Source organism: Babylonia areolata, chromosome 12, assembly GCF_041734735.1.
Source record: "Babylonia areolata isolate BAREFJ2019XMU chromosome 12, ASM4173473v1, whole genome shotgun sequence".
Lineage (NCBI taxonomy): Eukaryota > Metazoa > Mollusca > Gastropoda > Neogastropoda > Buccinidae > Babylonia > Babylonia areolata.
In genome coordinates, this window is record NC_134887.1 from 17,486,404 (window position 1) to 17,507,420 (window position 21,017).

The following is a 21,017-nucleotide window of genomic DNA, read 5'->3' on the forward strand; positions in this document are numbered from 1 at the left end:
TTCACTGCGGAGCTGCTTTGTTTACAAGATGGCTGAACTACACGAACCAGACGTGGGAACAGCATATTATCGTTCGAACGACCTGATAAAGAATTTACAGCTAAGGTAATATCCTCTGCTGTTTTAATTCTGGATTACTGCATGATCTAACTTCAATTCATGGTCACCATTTTTTGCACTTATTTTCGAAGAACACGCCCAGTTTTTCATTGTGGCTCGGCAGTGGGAAACTTGTCTTCACATGATTTTGAAGGTTTCGGGCGTTCATAAAATTAGTCACTTTGGAGTGATAGAAAACAATGAATTATCATTGTCTCAGTAGTCTGTCTGTTCTTGAGACGAATGTCAATAAAGGTCCTGATGCTTCACGTGTGTCTAAGAGTCAAGATTTTTTTTTTTCCCACCCATTTTCACCCAGTTCTCCAGTCCTTTAGTCCCCCCTCCCCCCTCCCCCCGACTCACAGGCTTTTCACATTATTGTGAAGAAGAAGACCTGAATGATTGCCCGTTCAGCTATCTGTGTCACAGTGTGTGTGTGTGTGTGTGTGTGTGTGATGAGAGAGAGATTGAAATAATTTGTTGCTCAATATCTTGCTCTTTCAGAGGATGAAATTCAAATGGAAATCTTCACACACACACACACACACACACACACACACACACACACACACATACATGTACATATTATGACTGTTACTAAGTCTGATTAAATGTCTTTGTCTTAATGTAGTATGATGTAACTTCATCACTGCATGTCTATGCAATGTGATATACATTCTTTTGAATAGGTGTATGTATTAGAATACTTTGATGGTTAGTAAAATAGTTCTTTCAGTGATGAGGTGCAGGTTATCATGCAGTTTCATCACTTTACAAGGTATGTATCCCACTATTATCAACACTCTTGCAGATTATCATACCTCATTTTAACTTTTTATTATTAATATTATCATTCTTGGTAAGTTATTATGTGAATACATGTATACATCATTACATGCTATGTATACTGCATATTTTATATACATGCATTGTGACATACTTTCACTTGACATAGTGTACACAAAAGGACAAATGTACCAGAATGCCTTAGTTAATGGTCATTGCTTAGTTAATGGTCACTGATGCAAATTCTATCAACAAAAATTGACTGCAGATTGCCAGTTTCATGATTAGCTGTTGCACACATAGAATATTAGAATATGTATTATATATTTGAGGGCTAGGGTTGGAATCCAACACCTATCAAAAATTCTCCACTTTGATTGAAAAACAAATAACACTTGCAGGCAGAAAAGAAGATGTCACTGCACTGTAGTGACATCTTCTCCCTTGTGAGGGCAGCCCAAATTTCACACACAAAAATCTGTTGTGACAAAAACAAAAAAATAGTACAATGCAACGTAATACAATACAGTACAATGCAACAGTACAACACAACACAGCACAACACAACACAACACAGCACAACACAACACAATGAATACCTCACCATTATCAGTACTCACGCAGATTGCCAGCATCATCGAACAACACGCACGGTGTTGTGACTTTATGCTCACACTACACATTCCACAGAGTATGTCTGCGGAGGATGACCTCCAGCACCATGGCGAGCCAGTCGGGTGCGGGTGGGGAGGGGGGCAGCGAGAACGGGGACGTGGAGATGAAGGGAATAAACGAGGTGGCCAAGCAGGACAAAGAGGAGCGCTCCATCAGTTGGCAGGAGAAGGTCTTCAGCCAGGTGAGATGGTGGCCAGTCTGTGACTCTCTCTGAGTCTGTCTCTCTCTCACAGACACACACACACACACATGCACTCACCCTCACATAAATGTATTAAACACAGTACCCACATATGTGTACACACACACAGACACACACGCACGCACACACATTTTTGTTATAATGATTCTGCTCGATCCTGTTATGGGAATGCTTGAAATACTTTATACTCTCAGTTGTTTCAATCTTTCATAGTTCTTCCTATTAATTTCTGCCACTTTTTATGTCTCTTTTCCTGTATGTCATCCCACCACCTCCTTCTGTCGACCCACTCTACACCCCCAACCCCCACGCGCGCACACACGTCCTACTCTCCCCACCTCCACTCCCTCCTTACTCCCCCGTCTAATATCACTTACCAGTGAAAAGATGTTAAACTAAAGAAAGAAGAAACACATACATACAAACACACACACAGACACACAGACACACACACACACACACACACACAAATATATATTAAACACAGTACCCACATATGTGCACACACACACACACACACACACACACACACACACACACACAGGTACAGGCACACAGATACAGACACACACAAGCACACACACAGACATAGACACACACAGACACAGACTCGCACACACACACACACACCTGCACACTCACCCACATATGATATATAGATATATTTAACACAGTACCCACATATGGGCACACACACATACAGACACACACACACACACACACACACACACACACACACAGCTCATGGACTGAGAGATTATATTTTTGATTGTCACTGAAAGATTATTAGTGTCAGTGCTGCATTCTTCATAAAAAAAGAAAAAGAAGAAGAAGAAAAAGAAAGTTTGAAGAAGAAGGCAGTGTATTTGATAACAGAATACACAGTGAGAAAATGTCTTTTTTGAAACAAGAAATATTTGGACTGTGGTTATTATTGTTGAGGCTGTGTTGTTGAATTATTCCTTGTCATGTAGTTGCTGTTTTCATTGATTCAATGATTGTCATCATCAACGTCATGATCATAATTGTTATTATTGTTATCATCATCCTTTCATCATCATTTTCTTCCCTTTATTCTCCTTTAACATATATATTTTCTGGCTTCTGCTTTAAGCCTTTTGTTATGGTGATGGTGAAACTAAGTGACAGCCATTTTAGGTGTTTAAAATTTTTTTTTATTTTAATTTTTTTACATCGTATAATCATAAGAATATATGAAATATTTCTATCTTTTTTCTGGAGGGGTGTGGTTATTACTATTTTTATTGGCACCTGTTGTAACTGTATAATTTTCACTGGGTTTCTTCTGCACAGCGAGAAGTGGAGCTGTACAGTAAAGAAGAGAACTGCGATTCCATTGTGGACCAGAAATACAATGAAGAAGTGATGGCTATTGTGTAAGTATACTATGAACAGTAGTGATCATTTGTTCTTATAAATCTTCTGTGTGTAGTGATGGCCAAGTGATGATATAACATATCTGCTGAGGAAGCAAGAGAATCTGAGTGCATGGGATGGATTCCCACACCCACCAGTAATCTCTCCCCCTCCACTCTAGATCCTGAGCGATGGTCTGAATTTTATGCAGATGAGACGAAAAACGGAGGCCCTGTGTGTGATATGCACTTAGCACCTGCAAAAGAACCCACGGCAGCAGAAGCCTTGGTCCTGGCAAAAGGAAGTAGAATAGTCCAGTTTAATTGAGAAACCAATACGCTTGCAGAAAAAAAAAAGGGGGGGGGGGGGGGGGGGGGGGGGGGGGGAGGTGGAGGGTGTGCTGCACTGTTGTGATGTGGTGTCTCTGGAGTGAGCAGACCAAATTTCACACACACAGAAATCTTTGTGACAATGCAATACACTACTATACAGTACTGTACAATACAGAGAATACAATACAGTACAATACAATGCAATTCAATGCAGTACAGAAAAATACAATGCAGTGCAATACAATATAACACAATATAGATCATCACTGTTACTGTTAGGTAACCATGATACCATACACCAGAGAGATTTTAGATTTTTTTTTTTAAACTCATTCAGTGTACCAGTACTCCTCTCACACCTTCTCTTTTCCATTCCTGATGCTTTGATGGCAAAATTTTTCATATGATTTGAATCTAGTTCTAACTAAATGATAACAGCTGGTGTGATATCCTGACCGGTTTGTGTTACTGTGAAAACCCTAATGACTCGCACAACATCCAGGCAGATAAAACTTTGGACTTTCAGTCTGAGGGTCCCAGCTTTGAACCCCAGTTTCGGTGCTTGGTGTGCAAAAGGTGTGGAGATTTGCAGACCTGCCAGTGCCTGATCCTCCTTTGTGTGTATACCCATGCAGAAGATCAAATATGTGCCTTAAACTAAAGGCCCTGTTATTTTGTGTCAGTGTTTGGTGTGTATGTGATGGTTTGGTTTCCTCCATGGTCACATGTAAAAGCCAACTCATGCATATGAATGGACATGGGAGTTGCAGCCCACGAATGCAGAAGAAGAAGAAGAAGCAGAACCTACTAGAAGAAGAAGAATGAAAACCTAATTAACCTGTTTGTTTCAGGGCAAAAGGTCGTCCAACAAATCGTATCTTTACATACGTTGACCATGATGCTTACTCCCACCAGGATGAGGTGAGGTGTGAGTGTGTATGTGTGGGTGTGTGCGTGTGAGTGAGTGTGTGTGTGTGTGTGTGTGTGTGTGCGTGTGTGTGCGTGTGTGGGTGTGTGCGTGTGAGTGTATGTGAGTGTGTGTGCGTGTGTGGTTGTGAGTGTGTGTGTGTGTGTGTGAGTGAGTGTGTGTGTGTGTGAGTGTGTGTGTGCATGTGCGTGTGTGTGAGTGTATGTGTGTGTGTGTGTGTGAGCGTGTGTGTGTGTGTGGTTGTGAGTATGTGTGTGTGTGAGTGTGTGTGTGAATGTGCGTGTGAGCATGTGTGTGTGTGTGTGTGTGTGTGTGGTTGTGAGTGTGTGTGTGTGTGAATGTGTATGTTTGTGTGTGTGTGTGTGTGTGTGTGGTTGTGAGTGTGTGTGTATGTGTGAGCATGTATGGGTGTGTGTGTGTGGTTGTGAGTGTGTGTGTGTGTGAGTGTGCGTGTGAATGTGCATGTGTGAGTGCGTGTGTGTGTGTGTGTGTGTGGTTGTGGTTGTGGGTATGTGTGTGTGTGTGAATGTGCATGTTTGTGTGTGTGTGTGTGTGTGGTTGTGAGTGAGTGTGTGTGTGTGTGTGTGTGTGTGTGTGTGTGTGTGTGTGTGAAGGAAGGGTTTGAATGGAGGGGGTGTGTGATCAGACCTATTCCTAACCTTATAACCCTTCAAAGGCAGGAGTTTTCCTTTCTGATTTATTATATCATATGCTATTATACATTATCATGATCCTTCATTGCTGAAAGCTATTCCTAACGATCCTGTTGATGATTGTGATTGAGACAGACAGTGCACCTGATGTACAAACTTGATTGAAAACTATTATTAAAAATGCGGTGGATGATTGTGATACAGATAGTGCACCTCATGACAAACTCATTTGAAAGCTTTTCTTGAAAATACGGTTGATGGTTGTGACACAGATAGAGCACCTGATGACAAACTTGTATGAAAACTATTCTTATTGATTTGGTCCATGATTGTGATGGACCTGTGCACCTGATGACAAACATGTATGAAAACTTTTCTTAACGATGCGGTTGATGATTGTGACGCAGACTGTTCACCTCATGACAACCTCCCCGAAAGAGACACCCAGTGTCTTGGCAGAGAAGATGGCCCATGTCAGATGTCGGCGAGTGGGGGGACGACAGCTGAAGGAAAGGTAGAGTGGAGCACGTAAAAGAACCCACAGCAACCAAAGGGTTGTCCGTGGCGGAATTCTGTAGAACAATCTGCTTTTGATCTAGGGAGACCAGTACACTTCCAGGCAGAAAAAAAGAAAAGAAAAAAAAAAAGAAAGGGTGGCGCAGTTGGACTGTAGCGATGTGTCTGCACCACCTTCCCTCTCTGAAACCGTGACCCCTTCACCATTCTCTAAATGCCTGAAACACATTCACACCTACAGTGACACACACATGCACGCACGCGCATGCGCACACACACGCACACACACAACACACAACACTCACTCACTCACCCACACACACACACACACGCACACGCACACGCACACACACACACACACACATACATATGTGGAGTGATGACCCAGAGGTAAGGCAACCATCTTGGAAGCAAGAGAATCTTAGCGCATGGTTCGAATCACGGCTCAGCCACCGATATTTTCTCCCCCTCCAGTAGACCTTGCGTGGTGGTCTGGACGCTAGTTATTTGGATGAGACGATAAACTGAGGTCCCGTGTGCAGCATGCATTTAGCGCATGTAAAAGAACCCACGGCAACAAAAGTGTTGTTCCTGGCCAAATTCTGTAGAAAAATCCACTTCGATAGGAAAAATAAATAAAGAAACTGCGTGCAGGAAAAAATACAAAAAAATGGGCAGCGCTGTAGTGTAGCGACGCGCTGTCCCTGGGGAGAGCAGCCTGAATTTCACACAGAGAAATCTGTTATGACAAAAAGAGAAATACAATACAACACACACACACACACACACACACACACACAAACACATTCTCTCTCACTCTCTTTCTCTGTCTCTCTCGGCTGCTGGGTAATAGTACAAAACCCATCCTGGTGTGGCCATCCTGGCAAGTGAACTTTCAACTGAGTCGCCCCACCACGCAAGCGAACAACAGGAAATGTTGACTCCACCTGTTAGAATCTTACCTGGATCTGTCAGTTCCTGACACTGTTTATCTCACAGTGCAAATGCTGGTTTTCTTTCTTTTAAACTCTGCAAGTTGCTGTTTGCAGTGGAGGTTAAAAAAAAAAAAAAAGACCATAGTCTTGAATTGGCCCTGAATGGTCAGCTGGGGTAAACTGAAATCAGTAGTGCTAGTAGCGATAATAGTAATGTGAAATCTGCAATAAATAAGTAATAGAGTTGTATTGTGGAGATTACTGATTTGCAGTTTTGGATATGTTTGATTGGTACACTATTTTGAGGTGGACTTTTGCAGTTTTGGATATGTTTGATTGGTACACTATTTTGAGGAGGAGTCCACCATTTTTTGGGCCTAGACTTACCTTAAAGCTGTCATGTTTTATTCCCAGGGAGATAGGCCTAGACCTAGCCTAAAGCTTCCAGTTTTTCTACCAAGGGAGATAGGCCTAGACTGAACCTAAAGCTGCCGGTGTTTTCTTCCTTAGGGAGATAGGCCTAGACCTTGCCTAAAGCTGATGATGTTTTCTCCCCAGGGAGATGGGCCTAGACCTAGCCTAAATCTGATGATGTTTTCTCCCCAGGGAGATGGGCCTAGACCTTGCTAAAGCTGATGATGTTTTCTTCCCCAGGGAGATGGGCCTAGACCTAGCCTAAAGCTGCTGGTTTTTCTTCCTAGGGAGATGGGCCTAAACCTAGCCTAAAACTGCAGATGTTTTCTCCCGAGGGAGATAGGCCTAGACCTAGCCTAAAGCTTCAGCTTTTCTACCCAGGGAGACAGGCCTAGACCTAGCCTAAAGCTGTCGATGTTTTCTCCCCAAGGGAGATAGGCCTAGACCTAGCCTAAAGCTGTCGATGTTTTCTACCCAGGGAGATGGGCCTAGACCTAGCCTAAAGCTGCCGATGTTTTCTCCCCAAGGGAGATAGGCCTAGACCTAGCCTAAAGCTGTCGATGTTTTCTACCCAGGGAGATGGGCCTAGACCTCGCCTAAAGCTGCTGATATTTCCTCCCCAGGGAGATAGGCCTAGACCTAGCCTAAAACTTCCAGTTTTTCTACCCAGGGAGATAGGCCTAGACCTAGCCTAAAGCTGCTGCTGTTTTCTTCCCAAGGGAGATGGGCCTAGACCTAGCCTAAAGCTGCCGGTTTTTCTTACCCAGGGAGATGGGCCTAGACCTAGCCTAACACTGCTGGTTTTTCTCCCCAGGGAGATGGCTTAGACCTAGCCTAAAACTGCAGATGTTTTCTCCCGAGGGAGATAGGCCTAGACCTAGCCTAAAGCTGCCGATGTTTTCTCCCCAAGGGAGATAGGCCTAGACCTAGCCTAAAGCTGTCGATGTTTTCTACCCAGGGAGATGGGCCTAGACCTAGCCTAAAGCTGCCGATGTTTTCTCCCCAAGGGAGATAGGCCTAGACCTAGCCTAAAGCTGTCGATGTTTTCTACCCAGGGAGATGGGCCTAGACCTCGCCTAAAGCTGCTGATATTTCCTCCCCAGGGAGATAGGCCTAGACCTAGCCTAAAACTTCCAGTTTTTCTACCCAGGGAGATAGGCCTAGACCTAGCCTAAAGCTGCTGCTGTTTTCTTCCCTAGGGAGATAGGCCTAGACCTAGCCTAAAGCTGTCGGTTTTTCTTACCCAGGGAGATGGGCCTAGACCTAGCCTAACACTGCTGGTTTTTCTCCCCAGGGAGATGGCTTAGACCTAGCCTAAAGCTGCCGATGTTTTCTCCCCAGGGAGATAGGCCTAGACCTACCCTAAAACTGCTGGTTTTTCTCCCCAAGGGAGATGGGCATCTAATTGCACGCTGTTCGCAGTTGGGCCTAGATCTAGCATAAAGCTGCCGTTGGTTTTTTCTTCCAGGGAGTTGGGCATCATTCCCAAGATGAACATTGTGGAGCCGGAGCCGACCCAGGACATGGTGAGCAAGTCTCACGTGGAACCTCCGCCCATGCAGATGATGTACATCATGGCCGACCTCAGCCCCAGGGAGAGGTAGGAAGGAAGGAAGGAGGGATGGAAGGAATGGAAGGATGGATGAATGCAGAACTGATGTGGAAGGTGCCCTCGTGCCACTTGTGTCGTTTCTTCGTTGTGTACTTATCATCTGTTTTGTGTGTGCGTGTATATGTGTGTGTGTGTGTGTGTGTGTGTGAGTGAGTGTGTGTGTTTGTGTGCCTGCTTTCGTAAACTACCTTGAACCCGATTTAGAGAATGGGCACTATATAAATTTACAATAATATTAATGATAATAATGATGATTATGATTCTGATAATCATGATACTGTTATTATCATTATCATAATTACTATTAGTTTTGTTATTAATATTATTTATATCGGGTGTGAAAAAAATTCTGTGCTTGGGTTGTATGTTCACAGCACCACACTCACACTCTTACACAAGAAACAGTTAAATGCCTTGCAGAGCAGAAAGCACAAGCACACACACATGTGTACACACACACACAGACACACACACACACACACACACACACACACACACACATACACACACACAGAACAAAAACCTTGGAAAATTGGGTTTTCCTTGTGGTAATTGACAAATGTTTTAATTCATGGATGGGAGTAATTCCATCAAGATGTTTTTCTTTACACCATGATGATTTTCATGTATTTTTGATACTCTTTTTTTTTTAAAAAAAAAATTGAATTTTATTTTTCCCTTTATTTTACTTTGTTTCGGTATTAAGACCTGCGCTTTAGTTAAGCGGTCCCTGGATCCTGGCCACAAATTTTCCAGAATTTGAAAAATCAGTCATCAACACCACCCCCACCCCCCTTCCCCTCCCACCATCAATGTCAATTTGAATTGTACATGGTATTGCCCTCATCGTAAAAATCGGTCCCTCCCACACATGTCGGTTTGAAGTGTAGATAGTATTGATTTTGTCTATCACACATATTAATTTGCAGTCTCTACCACCCATGTTGATTTGAGGTGTACATGGTATTTCTAATCATTAAAAATCAGTCTCTGCCACCCATGTAGATTTGAAATGTACATGATATTGCTTTTGTTAGAAATCAGTCTCTACCACCCATGTTGGTTTTAAGTGTACATAGTATTGCTCTTGTTAAAAATCAGTCTCTTCCACCCATGTTGATTTGAAGTGTACATAGTATTGCTTTGTTAAAAATCAATCTCTACCACCCATGTTGATATGAGGTGTACATGGAATTGCTTTTGTCTTTAAAAATCAGTCTCTACCACCCATGTTGATTTGAGGTGTACATGGTATTGCTTTTGTCTTTAAAAATCAGTCTCTACCACCCATGTTGATTTGAGGTGTACATGGTATTGCTTTTGTCTTTAAAAATCAGTCTCTACCACCCATGTTGATTTGAGGTGTACATGGTATTGCTTTTGTTAAAAATCAGTCATGTTGATATGAGGTGTACATGGTATTGCTTTTGTCTTTAAAAATCAGTCTCTACCACCCATGTTGATTTGAGGTGTACATGGTATTGCTTTTGTTAAAAATCAGTCTCTACCACCCATGTTGATTTGAGGTGTACATGGTATTGCTTGTCTTTAAAAATCAGTCTCTACCACCCATGTTGATTTGAGGTGTACATGGTATTGCTTTTGTCTTTAAAAATCAGTCTCTACCACCCATGTTGATTTGACGTGTACATGGTATTGCTCTTGTTAGAAATCAGTCTTTACCACCATTGTTGATTTGCAGTCTCCACCACCCATGTCAGTTTGAATTGTACATGGTATTCCTCTTGTTAAAAATCAGTCCTTACCACCCATGTTGATTTGAATTGTACTTGTATGCGTATTGCCGTTTTCATCTTTCCAGGCCATCGGAGGAGCAGGATGAGTATGTGCTGTGTTGTCTACAAGTCAACGCCAATGGTGTGCTGTGCATTAGGCCAGACTTCAGCCGTGGGCGAAAACCCTACATCATAGAGACCATCACTCTTGGAAGAGGTTTGTGGATTTTGTCAAAATTAATCTCTGTGTGTGTGTGTGTGTGTGTGTGAGAGAGAGAGAGAGAGAGAGGGGGGGAAAGGGGGAAAATATTTTTGGTCAGATTTAGATGCACATACTTAGGATAGTCATTGACTGATATGTGTGTTTGAGTGCATGTGCACAGATGGACTTGTGTACACATATATTCATATGTTTAACGGCACACATGTGCGCATTAGCATGCGTGCATGCTCTCGTATGCATGTACCTGTACATGAAAACACCCTTGTGTGTGTTACAAACACTGTTGTCTTGTCTTTCTGGTCTTTGACTATCTCCATTTGGTTTGTCTCACTTAATCCCTGTCTTTTTACTGTGTCTATTTTATCTTTTTTCTCTCTGTTTCTTACTTGCCCTTATTTTTATACTTAAGCACAGGATTTCTGTCATCTTGGAATGTCTTTACCCTTTTTGTACATTTGAAAAAAAAGGGGTAGTGACTTTGTTGACATGGACTTTTTCAATATCGCAATACTTTTACTCTATGATAAAAGGCAGTAATGAATAACTATGTTGACTTAAAAACTTTTTCACTTTTGAAATACTTTCACTCTGTGGAAAACTCTGTGGCTTTTGTTGACATAGACTTTTTCATCATTGCAATACTTTCACTCTTTAAAACAAGCACAGTGACTATGTTGCCACAGATTTTTTTTTTTTTTTTTTCACATCAACACATAACGTCATCTGTTGCAGAGGTGTATGAGTACACAGTTGAGCACACATCGAAAGCCATGAGCAGGTATTTATTTTGCTTTGTCTGCTGCTGTCTGTGTGGTCAGTTTTGGAATATGGTAATATAATTTGGTATCCCAGACTAATAAGACAGTCTAAAGCAGTTGAACAGGTGCAAAAGAGAGCAACTAAAATGATACCAGAGTTAAGAGATTTGGACTACCAAAACCGTTTGAGACGACTAAACTTGCATTCACAAAAATACAGAAGATATAGAGGAGACATGATACAAGTAATCAAGATAATTAATAAAATGGTTGACACTGACCCCTGCACCTTCTTTTCTACTAACAAACTCCTTACTACCAGAAGTTCAAATACTAACCTTTTCACAAAATTTTGCAGAACAAATATTCTTAAGTTTTCTTTTAGCTTTAGAGCAGTTAAAGGATGGAATGCACTGAATAATTCAACAAAAACAGCTAAAACTATTGACCAGTTCAAGAATCTTGTAGACAATGACTCTAAATCATTAATAAAACCATTCGATTTTGATGAATGAACATTTAAAAAATTTCATACGCATGTATGCAACCCTAAACTATTTCTATATTAAGAAGGGGTGTTGAAAAGCCAAAAAGGCTTAAAAAAAAAAGAAAGAAAAAAAGTCCCAAATTCTGTACCTGTACCTGTACCTGTGGTCAATACGGAAAATGTTTCATGTGTGTGTGTGTACACTGTCACTACACAGATGTAAGGTCAAACGTCCCCTAGTCTTTTAAGGCCACCGAAGCAGTGGATCCATATCCACTGTGTCCAGGACTCAGCATAGGAGTGTGGGGCCCAGCTCTCTCCTTTATAACTGATGGGCGTAGTAGCCGAGTGGTTAAAGCATTGGACTTTCAGTCTGAGGGTCCTGGGTTTGAATCTCGGCAACGGCACCTGGTGGGTAAAGGGTGGAGATTTTTCCGATGTCCCAGGTCAACATATGTGTAGACCTGCTTGTGCCTGAACCCCCTTTGTGTGTGTATGCAAGCAGAAGATCAGATATGCACGTTAAAAATCCTGTAATCCATGTCAGCGTTGGGTGGGTTATGGAAACAAGAACAAACCCAGCATGCACACCCCCGAAAATGGAGTATGGCTGCCTACATGGCGGGGTAAGAACGGTCATACACGTAAAAGCCCACTCGTGTACATATGAGTGAACATGGGAGTTGCAGCCCAGGAACGATGAAGAAGAAGAAGAATAACCTTCCCCGACTGAAGTCAGGTACTCATTCAAACCTGGGTGGAATGGGGCAAATGGGGGTAAACTGCCGTTCCCAGGACACAGCACCATGCTGGATTGGGGGGATTCTTGAACCCCTGATCACCAGTGGATAAGAAGACCAATGCTTACCGAATCTGCTGTGATGATTCTGTATGTAAATGTAGATTTGAGAAAATCTCTTTTTGACTGGCAAAGAGCATTTGATTTTTTTGTTTGTTTTGTTTTGTTCACTGTGTCACTGTGTATATTTGCATTCCATGAAATCTGTTTTGACTGAAATTATATGTGGGGTCTGTGATATGTGCACACAATGTTCTGACTTTTGTTGTTTTTGCAAGAAGCGGGTTTAGACTTGACTAGCAAAAACAGGCAAGTAGTGTTACATTTAAAACATTGTTATCCACCCGCCAGATCAGTGCTTCTGGTATATGGTGTTTGAGGACTGGGTCCAGAGATTTGAAGATGTAAACAAACAGGCATCCTTTGGGGGGGAAAAAAGGAAATTAAACAGTGTAAATATTACGGCTTGAACAGGATTTTCACAAGAATTTCATATGATTTTCACAGGGTTTTAATGATCTCCTGCTCAAAGCCAAATGAACAGCATTATAAACACAACATGGATGATGCCATTGTTATCCAGATCAGTGCTTCTGGTATATGGTTTTCGAGGACTGGGTCCAGACATTAGAAGATGGTAAACAAACAGGCATCCTTTGGGGGAGGTTGGGGGGGTTGGGGGGAGGAAATTAAACAGTGTAAATATTACGGCTTGAACAGGATTTTCACAAGAATTTCATGAGATTTTCACAAGGTTTTAATGATCTCCTGCTCAAAGCCAAATGAACAACATTATAAACACAACATGGATGATGTCAACATAAACATAATGATATCAAAGATGGCTTGAACAGGATTTTCACAAGAATTTCATGAGATTTTCACAAGGTTTTAATGATCTCCCGCTCAAAGCCAAATGAACAACATTATAAACACAGCATGGATGATGCCAGCATAAACATAATGATATCAAAGACGTAACATGCAAACTAGGTTTGCACACAGTAATTCCTTATTTCATGGGTTGTTAACAGCAGTTTTAACTTTTGCGGCCTTGTCAGTTTGATTTTTAAGCCAATGAAGATAGCACAAGGTAGGCAGCTGTGGAGATCTCAGGTGGCACCCCCATGTGTCACATGGCATGGAGTTTCAGTTTCAGTTTCAGTAGCTCAAGGAGGCGTCACTGCGTTCGGACAAATCCATATACGCTACACCACATCCGCCAAGCAGATGCCTGACCAGCAGCGTAACCCACACGCACTTTGTCAGGCCTTGAGAAAAAACAAAAAAACAAAAAAAACAAAAAAAACAACTAAATAAATAACTAACTAAATAATAATAATATGATTAAAAAAAAACCCAAAAAACAACAACATAAATTAAAATAAATAAATAAAATAAATACATGAATTAATTTTAAAACATAAATTAAAAAAAAAAAAAAAAAAATGAAGTGAATTTAAGTAAGTAAGAGCACAGGTTTTTGTTCAAGAGGCAAAAACGAAGGTGGCAGAATGGTTAAGACGCTTACTTGCCAGTACCATGTCCGTGAGGGTTGGAATCCTAGTCTCGCCCTTTCTCCCAAGTTTGACTGGAAAAGTAAACTGAGTATCTTGTAAACTGGTCTCACCCTATTAAACTGAGTATCTTGTAAACTAGTCTCACCCTTTCTCCCATGTTTGACTGGAAAAGTAAACTGAGTATCTTGTAAACTGAGGTCCTGGTAACAGCATGCTCTTGACGCCGTGAAAAGGAGCCCGTGGCAACATAGGTGTCCTCTGGCACAAATTCTGTAGAGTAATCCACTCTGATTGGCATGAAAATGATATATATATATATATATATATATATATATATATGTGCTCTCAAGTCCTGACAAGTTGCATTTGGTTATGCTGCTGGTCAGGCATCTTCCAAACTGATGAACCTGTAGAGTTGAGTTTAACGACCTATTGGCGACGAGCCCTTAAGGTCAAGTTGTTCGTGGCTGTGGTCTTATAACAGATGAAGTGTAGCCTATACAGATATGTCTGAAAACAGTGACGCCTCCTTGAGAAACTGAAACTGTACCACAGGGCATGAAGAAGATTATGTAAGTAAAAGCGTATGTTATTGCGGAAGAGAAAATAGAGACTCCTCACATTTACCCATAACTTCAATAAGACAAGCAGAAAGTGCATGTTTGTATCACAGTGAACATGAGTGTGTACTGTGGAAACAAGAGAGCGTTTGATTTTGAAGGTAGTTGTTATTTTGTTGTTGTTTTTTTTTCATTTATTTTTTTCATAAAAAAAAGTGTTTTGTTTTAATTTTTCTGCACAGAATTGAACAAGACAAGGAGCTGAAAATGTTCAGAGAGGTTTGTTTACTGTTTGTCAAATTAGTCGTGATATGATGTGAAAAACTGTCTTAGAATATGTCGTAGAAACTTGCGTGTGTGTGTGCTTGTGTGTGTGAGTGTTAGCTTGTGTGTATGTCTGTGTGCTTATGTGTATGTCTGTGTGAGTAAGTGTGTGTTAATGTGTGGATATGGATGTGTGTGTGTATGCTGTAATCTTTGTCTCTGTATGTGCTGAGTTGCTACATACATACTGATGTGTGTGTGTGTGTGTGTGTGTGTGTGTGTGTGTGTGTGTGTGTGTGTACAAGCATTTATATGCATGTGTGTATTATTATCAATACAGATGCTTGGACATATGATTTCACTTCCCTTGGTTACTGGCCTTCATTTATTTGTGCGTTCATTTTATCTTTTGGCAGTGCTTTATCATTGTGAAATATTTTGTTCTTGGCAAGTGAAAATATAGGTCTGAAAAGAAAACATGGACATTATGGGGGGGTATACCTTTTGAAAAAATGCTTTGTCAGCTAAAAAAATAAGTGTGGTAATCTTTTTGATATGTAGTTGGTTGTCTTTGTGCATGTGTTTGTGCGCATTCATTTGCGTTTGTGTGTGTATGCTTGTACGTGTATGTGCACTGTGTGTTCTTGCAGGTGTACTCAAGGCACAGAGAGTTCCTGAGCGCATGTGTGGGTCATGACTTTGAAGTGGTAAGACCAAGCTGCAGATTTAACACATTGTTGAGTAATTAAAGACAGCGTGCATGAACAGTGGTTTTCGTGAGTGGTAAGCATAAAGTACAAGTTAAGCACATCATCGATTAATTAAAAATGGCATGTGTGAATTGTGGTTTTCATGAGATTGATAGGAATGTATTTGTGCGCCTGAACGGCCTTGGCATTAGTAGATATTTCAAGTTTGATTTTGTGTTCCTGTATGTATTTATTTTAGTGTGTATGTAGGGCTGCTTGTCTTTTTAGCAGTGTTTATTTAGTTTTTCTCTGTAAGTGCTGTATCATGAATTTGCATGTTTATTTGTTGTAAGTTTTGTCTTCTTTTTTTTTCAGCCTCAGCCTGATGTTCTGAGACTGACGGTGTATGGAGAAATGAGTGAGTACCGATTCCATTCTGGCCACAGTTATGTCATTAACTCTTTCACCGCCAAGTTTCTGTATGAAAAACACTCCCCGGCTCTAGATGTTTTAGGCTCGATGCTCTCAGTCACACAAATTAGGTTCATGTCAAAACAACACGATGGGCTTGTTCACTTCAAACTTCATCAGGGGGCAGAGATTAGTCGTCGTTCTATTTCGCAGGGAACTGGTTGTAGCTGTTCTATTTCACTGGTTGTAGCTGTTCTATTTCACTGGTTGTAGCTGTTCTATTTCACAGGGAACTGGTTGTAGCTGTTCTATTTCACTGGTTGTAGCTGTTCTGTTTCACAGGGAACTGGTTGTAGCTGTTCTATTTCGCAGGGAACTGGTTGTAGCTGTTCTATTTCGCAGGGAACTGGTTGTAGCTGTCAGGCTTGGTTACAGTGTGATAAATGGTCCTTCTAACAGGACCCCTTGATGTCTCGACTTAAGTTGCCTGTGGTGATGAGAGAGAGAGGTTAAAGGTCTCATAGCCTTTTATGGTAACGGGGCCACAGAATTCATAACCAGTGTGTCTGTTGATAGGAATGTGGGGCCCTGGCCCTGTTCTCTTCTGCTATTTCAGCCTTCCTTCGGCCTTTGAGGAGGAAGGTGGCAGAATGGTTAAGACGCTCATCTGCCAATGCAGAGAGTCTGTGAGAGATTGGGTTCGAATCCCGCTCTTGCCCTTTCTCCCATGTTTGACTGGAAAGTCAAACTGAGCGTCTAGTCATTCGGATAAATCGATAAACCAAGGTTCCGTGTGCAGCACACACTTGGGGCACTGAAAAAGAACCCATGGCAGCAAGAGTGTCGTCCTCTGGCAAATTCTGTAGCAGAAATACACTGTGATAGGTAAACAAATATATATCCATGCACCCAAGGCCTGACAAAGCGCGTTGGGTTATGCTGCTGGTCAGGCATCTGCCTCGCAGAGGTGAGATGCAGCGTAAACTGAAACAACCTTCTTCAGCCTGAGAGTCTGGCACCCACCTACACATGGGCGGAGGGAGGGAAGTTGGAGTAAAGCGCCTTTCCCAAGGACACAGCACCGTGCCCACAATAAAGGGACCTTAAACTCTGACCCCTGGTGAACTCTGGATCAGTCATCCAGTTCCTGATTCTTCCACAGTGCCTCAGATAAAAAGGAACACACAGGGTGCATTTAAAACTGATTTGTACTGACTTTTTTGTTCCCAGCCAGCTGTGACAATGTAACAGGCCGTTTAGCATTTGTGAATGTATATAAAGGCTTGGAGGCTGAAATTTAAAGGGGGTGGGGGTCAGGGGAAAGGGAGGTTGGGGATGGGGGGTTGGAGGGGGGACAACGTCTCATAACCCTCTGGATACATTATCTTCTGTTGTCGTCTTCTTCCTGGTGGCTACCATCTTCTTTGTAAAGAAGTAAATATCGAGCTACATAATTATGTGACCTGGTTGGAGACATAATTTGACAAAAAACAAGAATGCCAGAGAATCAACAGACAGACAGAAAATACGAAAAAAAACTTAGCCGTATGGAGAGCACAGGAACAGGAGTCATAATGGCTGCCGGAAAAAGAGGGCGCTAGCTAGCGGGACAAAGGGGAGGCTACCTACTTCCGGGAGGTTATCAGCCGTAGTTGCTTTTGTTTTCTCCGCATAGGCGGATAGTAGTTTGCACAGGACAGGAGTGTCAGATTCCTGCCGGAGTCTGCACTAGTTGGGTCACGGTAAGTATGTTATTTAAACGTAATTTTAGATAGAAAATTTCCTTTTATGCAAATTTGTATATCGGTTATGGTTTTCTGTGTTATCATGCTATCTGATTTTTGTGTTTCAGTATCAGCCCAAGGATTTGAACTGAACAACTTGTATCTTCACTTCTTTGTGGATCTGCCTAAAGGTATTTTCTTATACACCAGGCCGACAGTGGTCAGTCTGCAGTTTGTGGTGCCTTCTTTGAGTACATAAAGAAAGGATGATATTGAACAAAAATTGCACCACACCATACCACACCACACTGCATTGCATTGCATTGCAAAGTTCCACATCACACCAGATGCCGTGGCAAAGTGGTTAGCGTCGCGGACTGATGGTCGGGAGGACATGGGTTCGAATCCCAGCGGACGTGGGTTTTTTTGCCCGTGGCTGGCTCCTACCCAGAGTTGAGTATGCTGTGGGCTTAAATGTGGAGACTGGGACCACACTGTCGAGTGGCATCCACTTCAAAGATGTGTCTTTGGGTGTGTTGCACTAATTATCTGACCAACACTGCAAGTGTCTGCATCTCTCGGACCTGGTTAACGCCGGGATATCATTATGACAGGAAGCCTAGAGTGCAGCCTTGTCACATTGTCCCAAACCAAAATGGACCTCCATAGCAACATCGTCATTGTCATCCTCCTCCTCCTCCATCATCATCAATATAAACAAAATAGTCTCAGTCAAAGTCTGTGGCCTTTCATGCCCTGCTCTCATGGTGACCTCAGTTTTGATATCCCTCCTTTTCCGTGCTTGGGGTGAGTCCTATCAATGTCTTCAGTGTCGGTAGATTCATGGGGGGCTGTTGTTTGAGGGACGTGGTGGCGGTCTTCACTCTGGGAGGTATGCTCACTCAGTCTGGCTCTGCGACTAAGCCATTATTGTTAGTAGGGGGCTTAGTAGGTGGTGTCTTAAATACATTAAATCAGAACAGGCACCATTGAACACCACCGAAGTGACTCAGCAGCAGTGCAGGGTCTCCTCTTGTGTGTGGCCTCCTGGCCACATAACATTGATGGTTCGCTGCGGACTGCTGACGCTGGAACTGTGACGGACGAACCCGGGTGTGGCCGTGTATGGGGGAATCTAAATGAGCGGTGTGGGTGTAATGCCACTGAAACGGTGCAGATGATGGGGCAGCACAAAAAAAAAAAAAAAAAAAAAAAGTTCCACGTCACATAGTGTGTGTGTATGCGTGTGTTTGTGTGTAAGCAACGTCTTGGTGACATAAAGTTTATTCAGTTTCAATATGCAGAATGTTACTGTCTACTATGTACTTTATGATTGTATTATGATGTTCTTATTGTGTTTCAAGGCCTGATGAGCATGATGGATTGATGCAAGGATCAGGCAGCTGCTTTCTTTTTTTCTTTTTTTTTTTTTTTGTTTGACTCACTCAGTACGGCCAGTCCTCTCTTCTCCTCTACACAGACCCCTCGGATGTCCTGTGGGTGTCTGAATGACCCAACCTTTAGCTTCCGTCGTCAGAATTGTGCTATTCTTTGTCAACATTCACCTCTTCAGTATAAGAGCCTTCCGCTTGCAGTATTTTGATGATGGCAGTTGGGGTGAAACGCTGTTAACGTCGATTCTTTCGCCGTTCGTATGGAGAGAGTTCAACGTCAAATGTGGTGCAACTAGTGTGGATCACTCTGCATGCTTTGATACTTTCAAACGGCAACTGTCTTTTTTTTGAGTCAGTGGATCAGTCCAGTTGACAGCAGTGTGTGTGTGTGTGTGTGTGTGTGTGTGTGTGTGTGTGTGTGTTAATGAATTTATTTTAATGACCTTTCATGTGTGAGTGTATGCCTTACAATGGATTATTTTTTTGTGTGTGCATTAGAATGGATTGTTGTTGTTGTAACATATTGTTTATTATTCTTGAAAGTAAGAGATAATGTTAACTGAAACATAAAGATCAAAATGATGTGTGTGTGTGTGTGTGTGTGTGTGTGTGCGTGCGTGTGTGTGTGTGTGTGTGTGTATGACAGACTGGTATGCAGACAGACAGCAGCAGCTGGCATGGGTGACTCAGACCTGTGCCACCAAGACTATCGGCAGGGTGAGATACTGTGTGTGTGTGTGTGTGTGTGTGTGTGTGTGTGTGTGTGTGTGTGTGTGTGTGAGCTACTGTATGTGTGTGTAGTTGTGTGTGTGTGTGTGTGTGTGTGTGTGTGTGTGGAGGAGGAATTTTGTTAAATGTCCCGTCACACATAATTATTGGTGATTGAAGACATTTTGTTAAAGTATTTATGTATACATTTGAGTATTAATCGGTTAGGAGGGGTGGGAGATGTGCATGAATGGCGAGTTGGGGGAATCTGGGCAAATGAGGGTGAAATGTGGGTGAAATTTGTGTGTGCACGTGTATGTGTGTTTGTGTGTGTGTGTGTATTTGTAAAATTATCTTTATTGGGGGTAAAAACAAGAAGCTAAACTTACACAGCTTTTTGACATCCTGTCCTCAGAATGAAAAAGAAGAAAAGATAAAAAAAAAAAATTAAAAAAAACCATGAAAGGTGGAGGGGGTGGTGGAGCGGGAGGGTGAGGGGGGCCATGGGGGTTGGGGGGGACGGGGGTGGGGGGTAGGTGGGGGGGGGAGGAGAAGACAAATAAGGAGAAAAGGCAAAACATGAAAACCTTTTATTACAAGCAATATATGATAGATCAGGAAAAATGTAATACATGCACAAACAGCAACTAAACTCAATGTATATACTGATGTGTGTGTGTATATACAAGAAGTTGGCATATATATATTTTTTTTTTTCCAAGGTCATTAAGATGCATGATTGATGACAGAAATTGAGAAACATTACATAAGCCATACAAAAGATTAGGAATATATTCAGGCCAAAGGGATGCGGAATTTCTGCATCTGTTAAAATACGATCAACTTCTTTAAACCTTGATCTTAATTCAACTTCTCAAGGCATCCAAGGCTGCATTTGAGCTGTGAGCTCAGTAATGATTGTAATGCATGCGGTGTAGTGCCATGTAATGCTGCAGAATGCAGTGAAATAATAATAAATAATAGTAATGTACATTTATATAGCGCCCTTTCTCACTAAGAGCTCAGGGCGCTTTACATGAAAGAAAAAATATTACAAGTAACATAAAACATCCATGACCACTCTTTCTCAAAAAAACCCTCCCCCCACTCACACTCTCCCTTTCCCACTCTACATACATCCAAAGTGAGCTGACATGGGTGGTGGTGGAGAAAAGGAAGCTGAGAGTACTTATAGATAGGTTTTAAAAAGATGAG

General features: G+C 42.0%; 1 protein-coding gene across 1 annotated transcript in view; it reads left to right on the forward strand.

Annotated features, from left to right (window-relative positions):
* The window catches only part of LOC143288086 (tectonic-like complex member MKS1), a 38,154-nt gene continuing 17,137 nt past the window's right edge, over window positions 1-21,017 (forward strand). Inside the window, exons 1-13 of the mRNA XM_076596364.1 lie at window positions 1-105; window positions 1,576-1,741; window positions 3,077-3,159; window positions 4,323-4,392; window positions 5,460-5,566; window positions 8,386-8,517; window positions 10,352-10,482; window positions 11,221-11,266; window positions 14,855-14,891; window positions 15,527-15,583; window positions 15,941-15,983; window positions 17,829-17,891; window positions 19,741-19,811. Of these exons, the coding sequence (XP_076452479.1) occupies window positions 29-105; window positions 1,576-1,741; window positions 3,077-3,159; window positions 4,323-4,392; window positions 5,460-5,566; window positions 8,386-8,517; window positions 10,352-10,482; window positions 11,221-11,266; window positions 14,855-14,891; window positions 15,527-15,583; window positions 15,941-15,983; window positions 17,829-17,891; window positions 19,741-19,811 (1,083 nt within the window). The 5' untranslated portion in view covers window positions 1-28. The remainder of the gene's footprint in view (window positions 106-1,575; window positions 1,742-3,076; window positions 3,160-4,322; window positions 4,393-5,459; window positions 5,567-8,385; window positions 8,518-10,351; window positions 10,483-11,220; window positions 11,267-14,854; window positions 14,892-15,526; window positions 15,584-15,940; window positions 15,984-17,828; window positions 17,892-19,740; window positions 19,812-21,017) is intronic.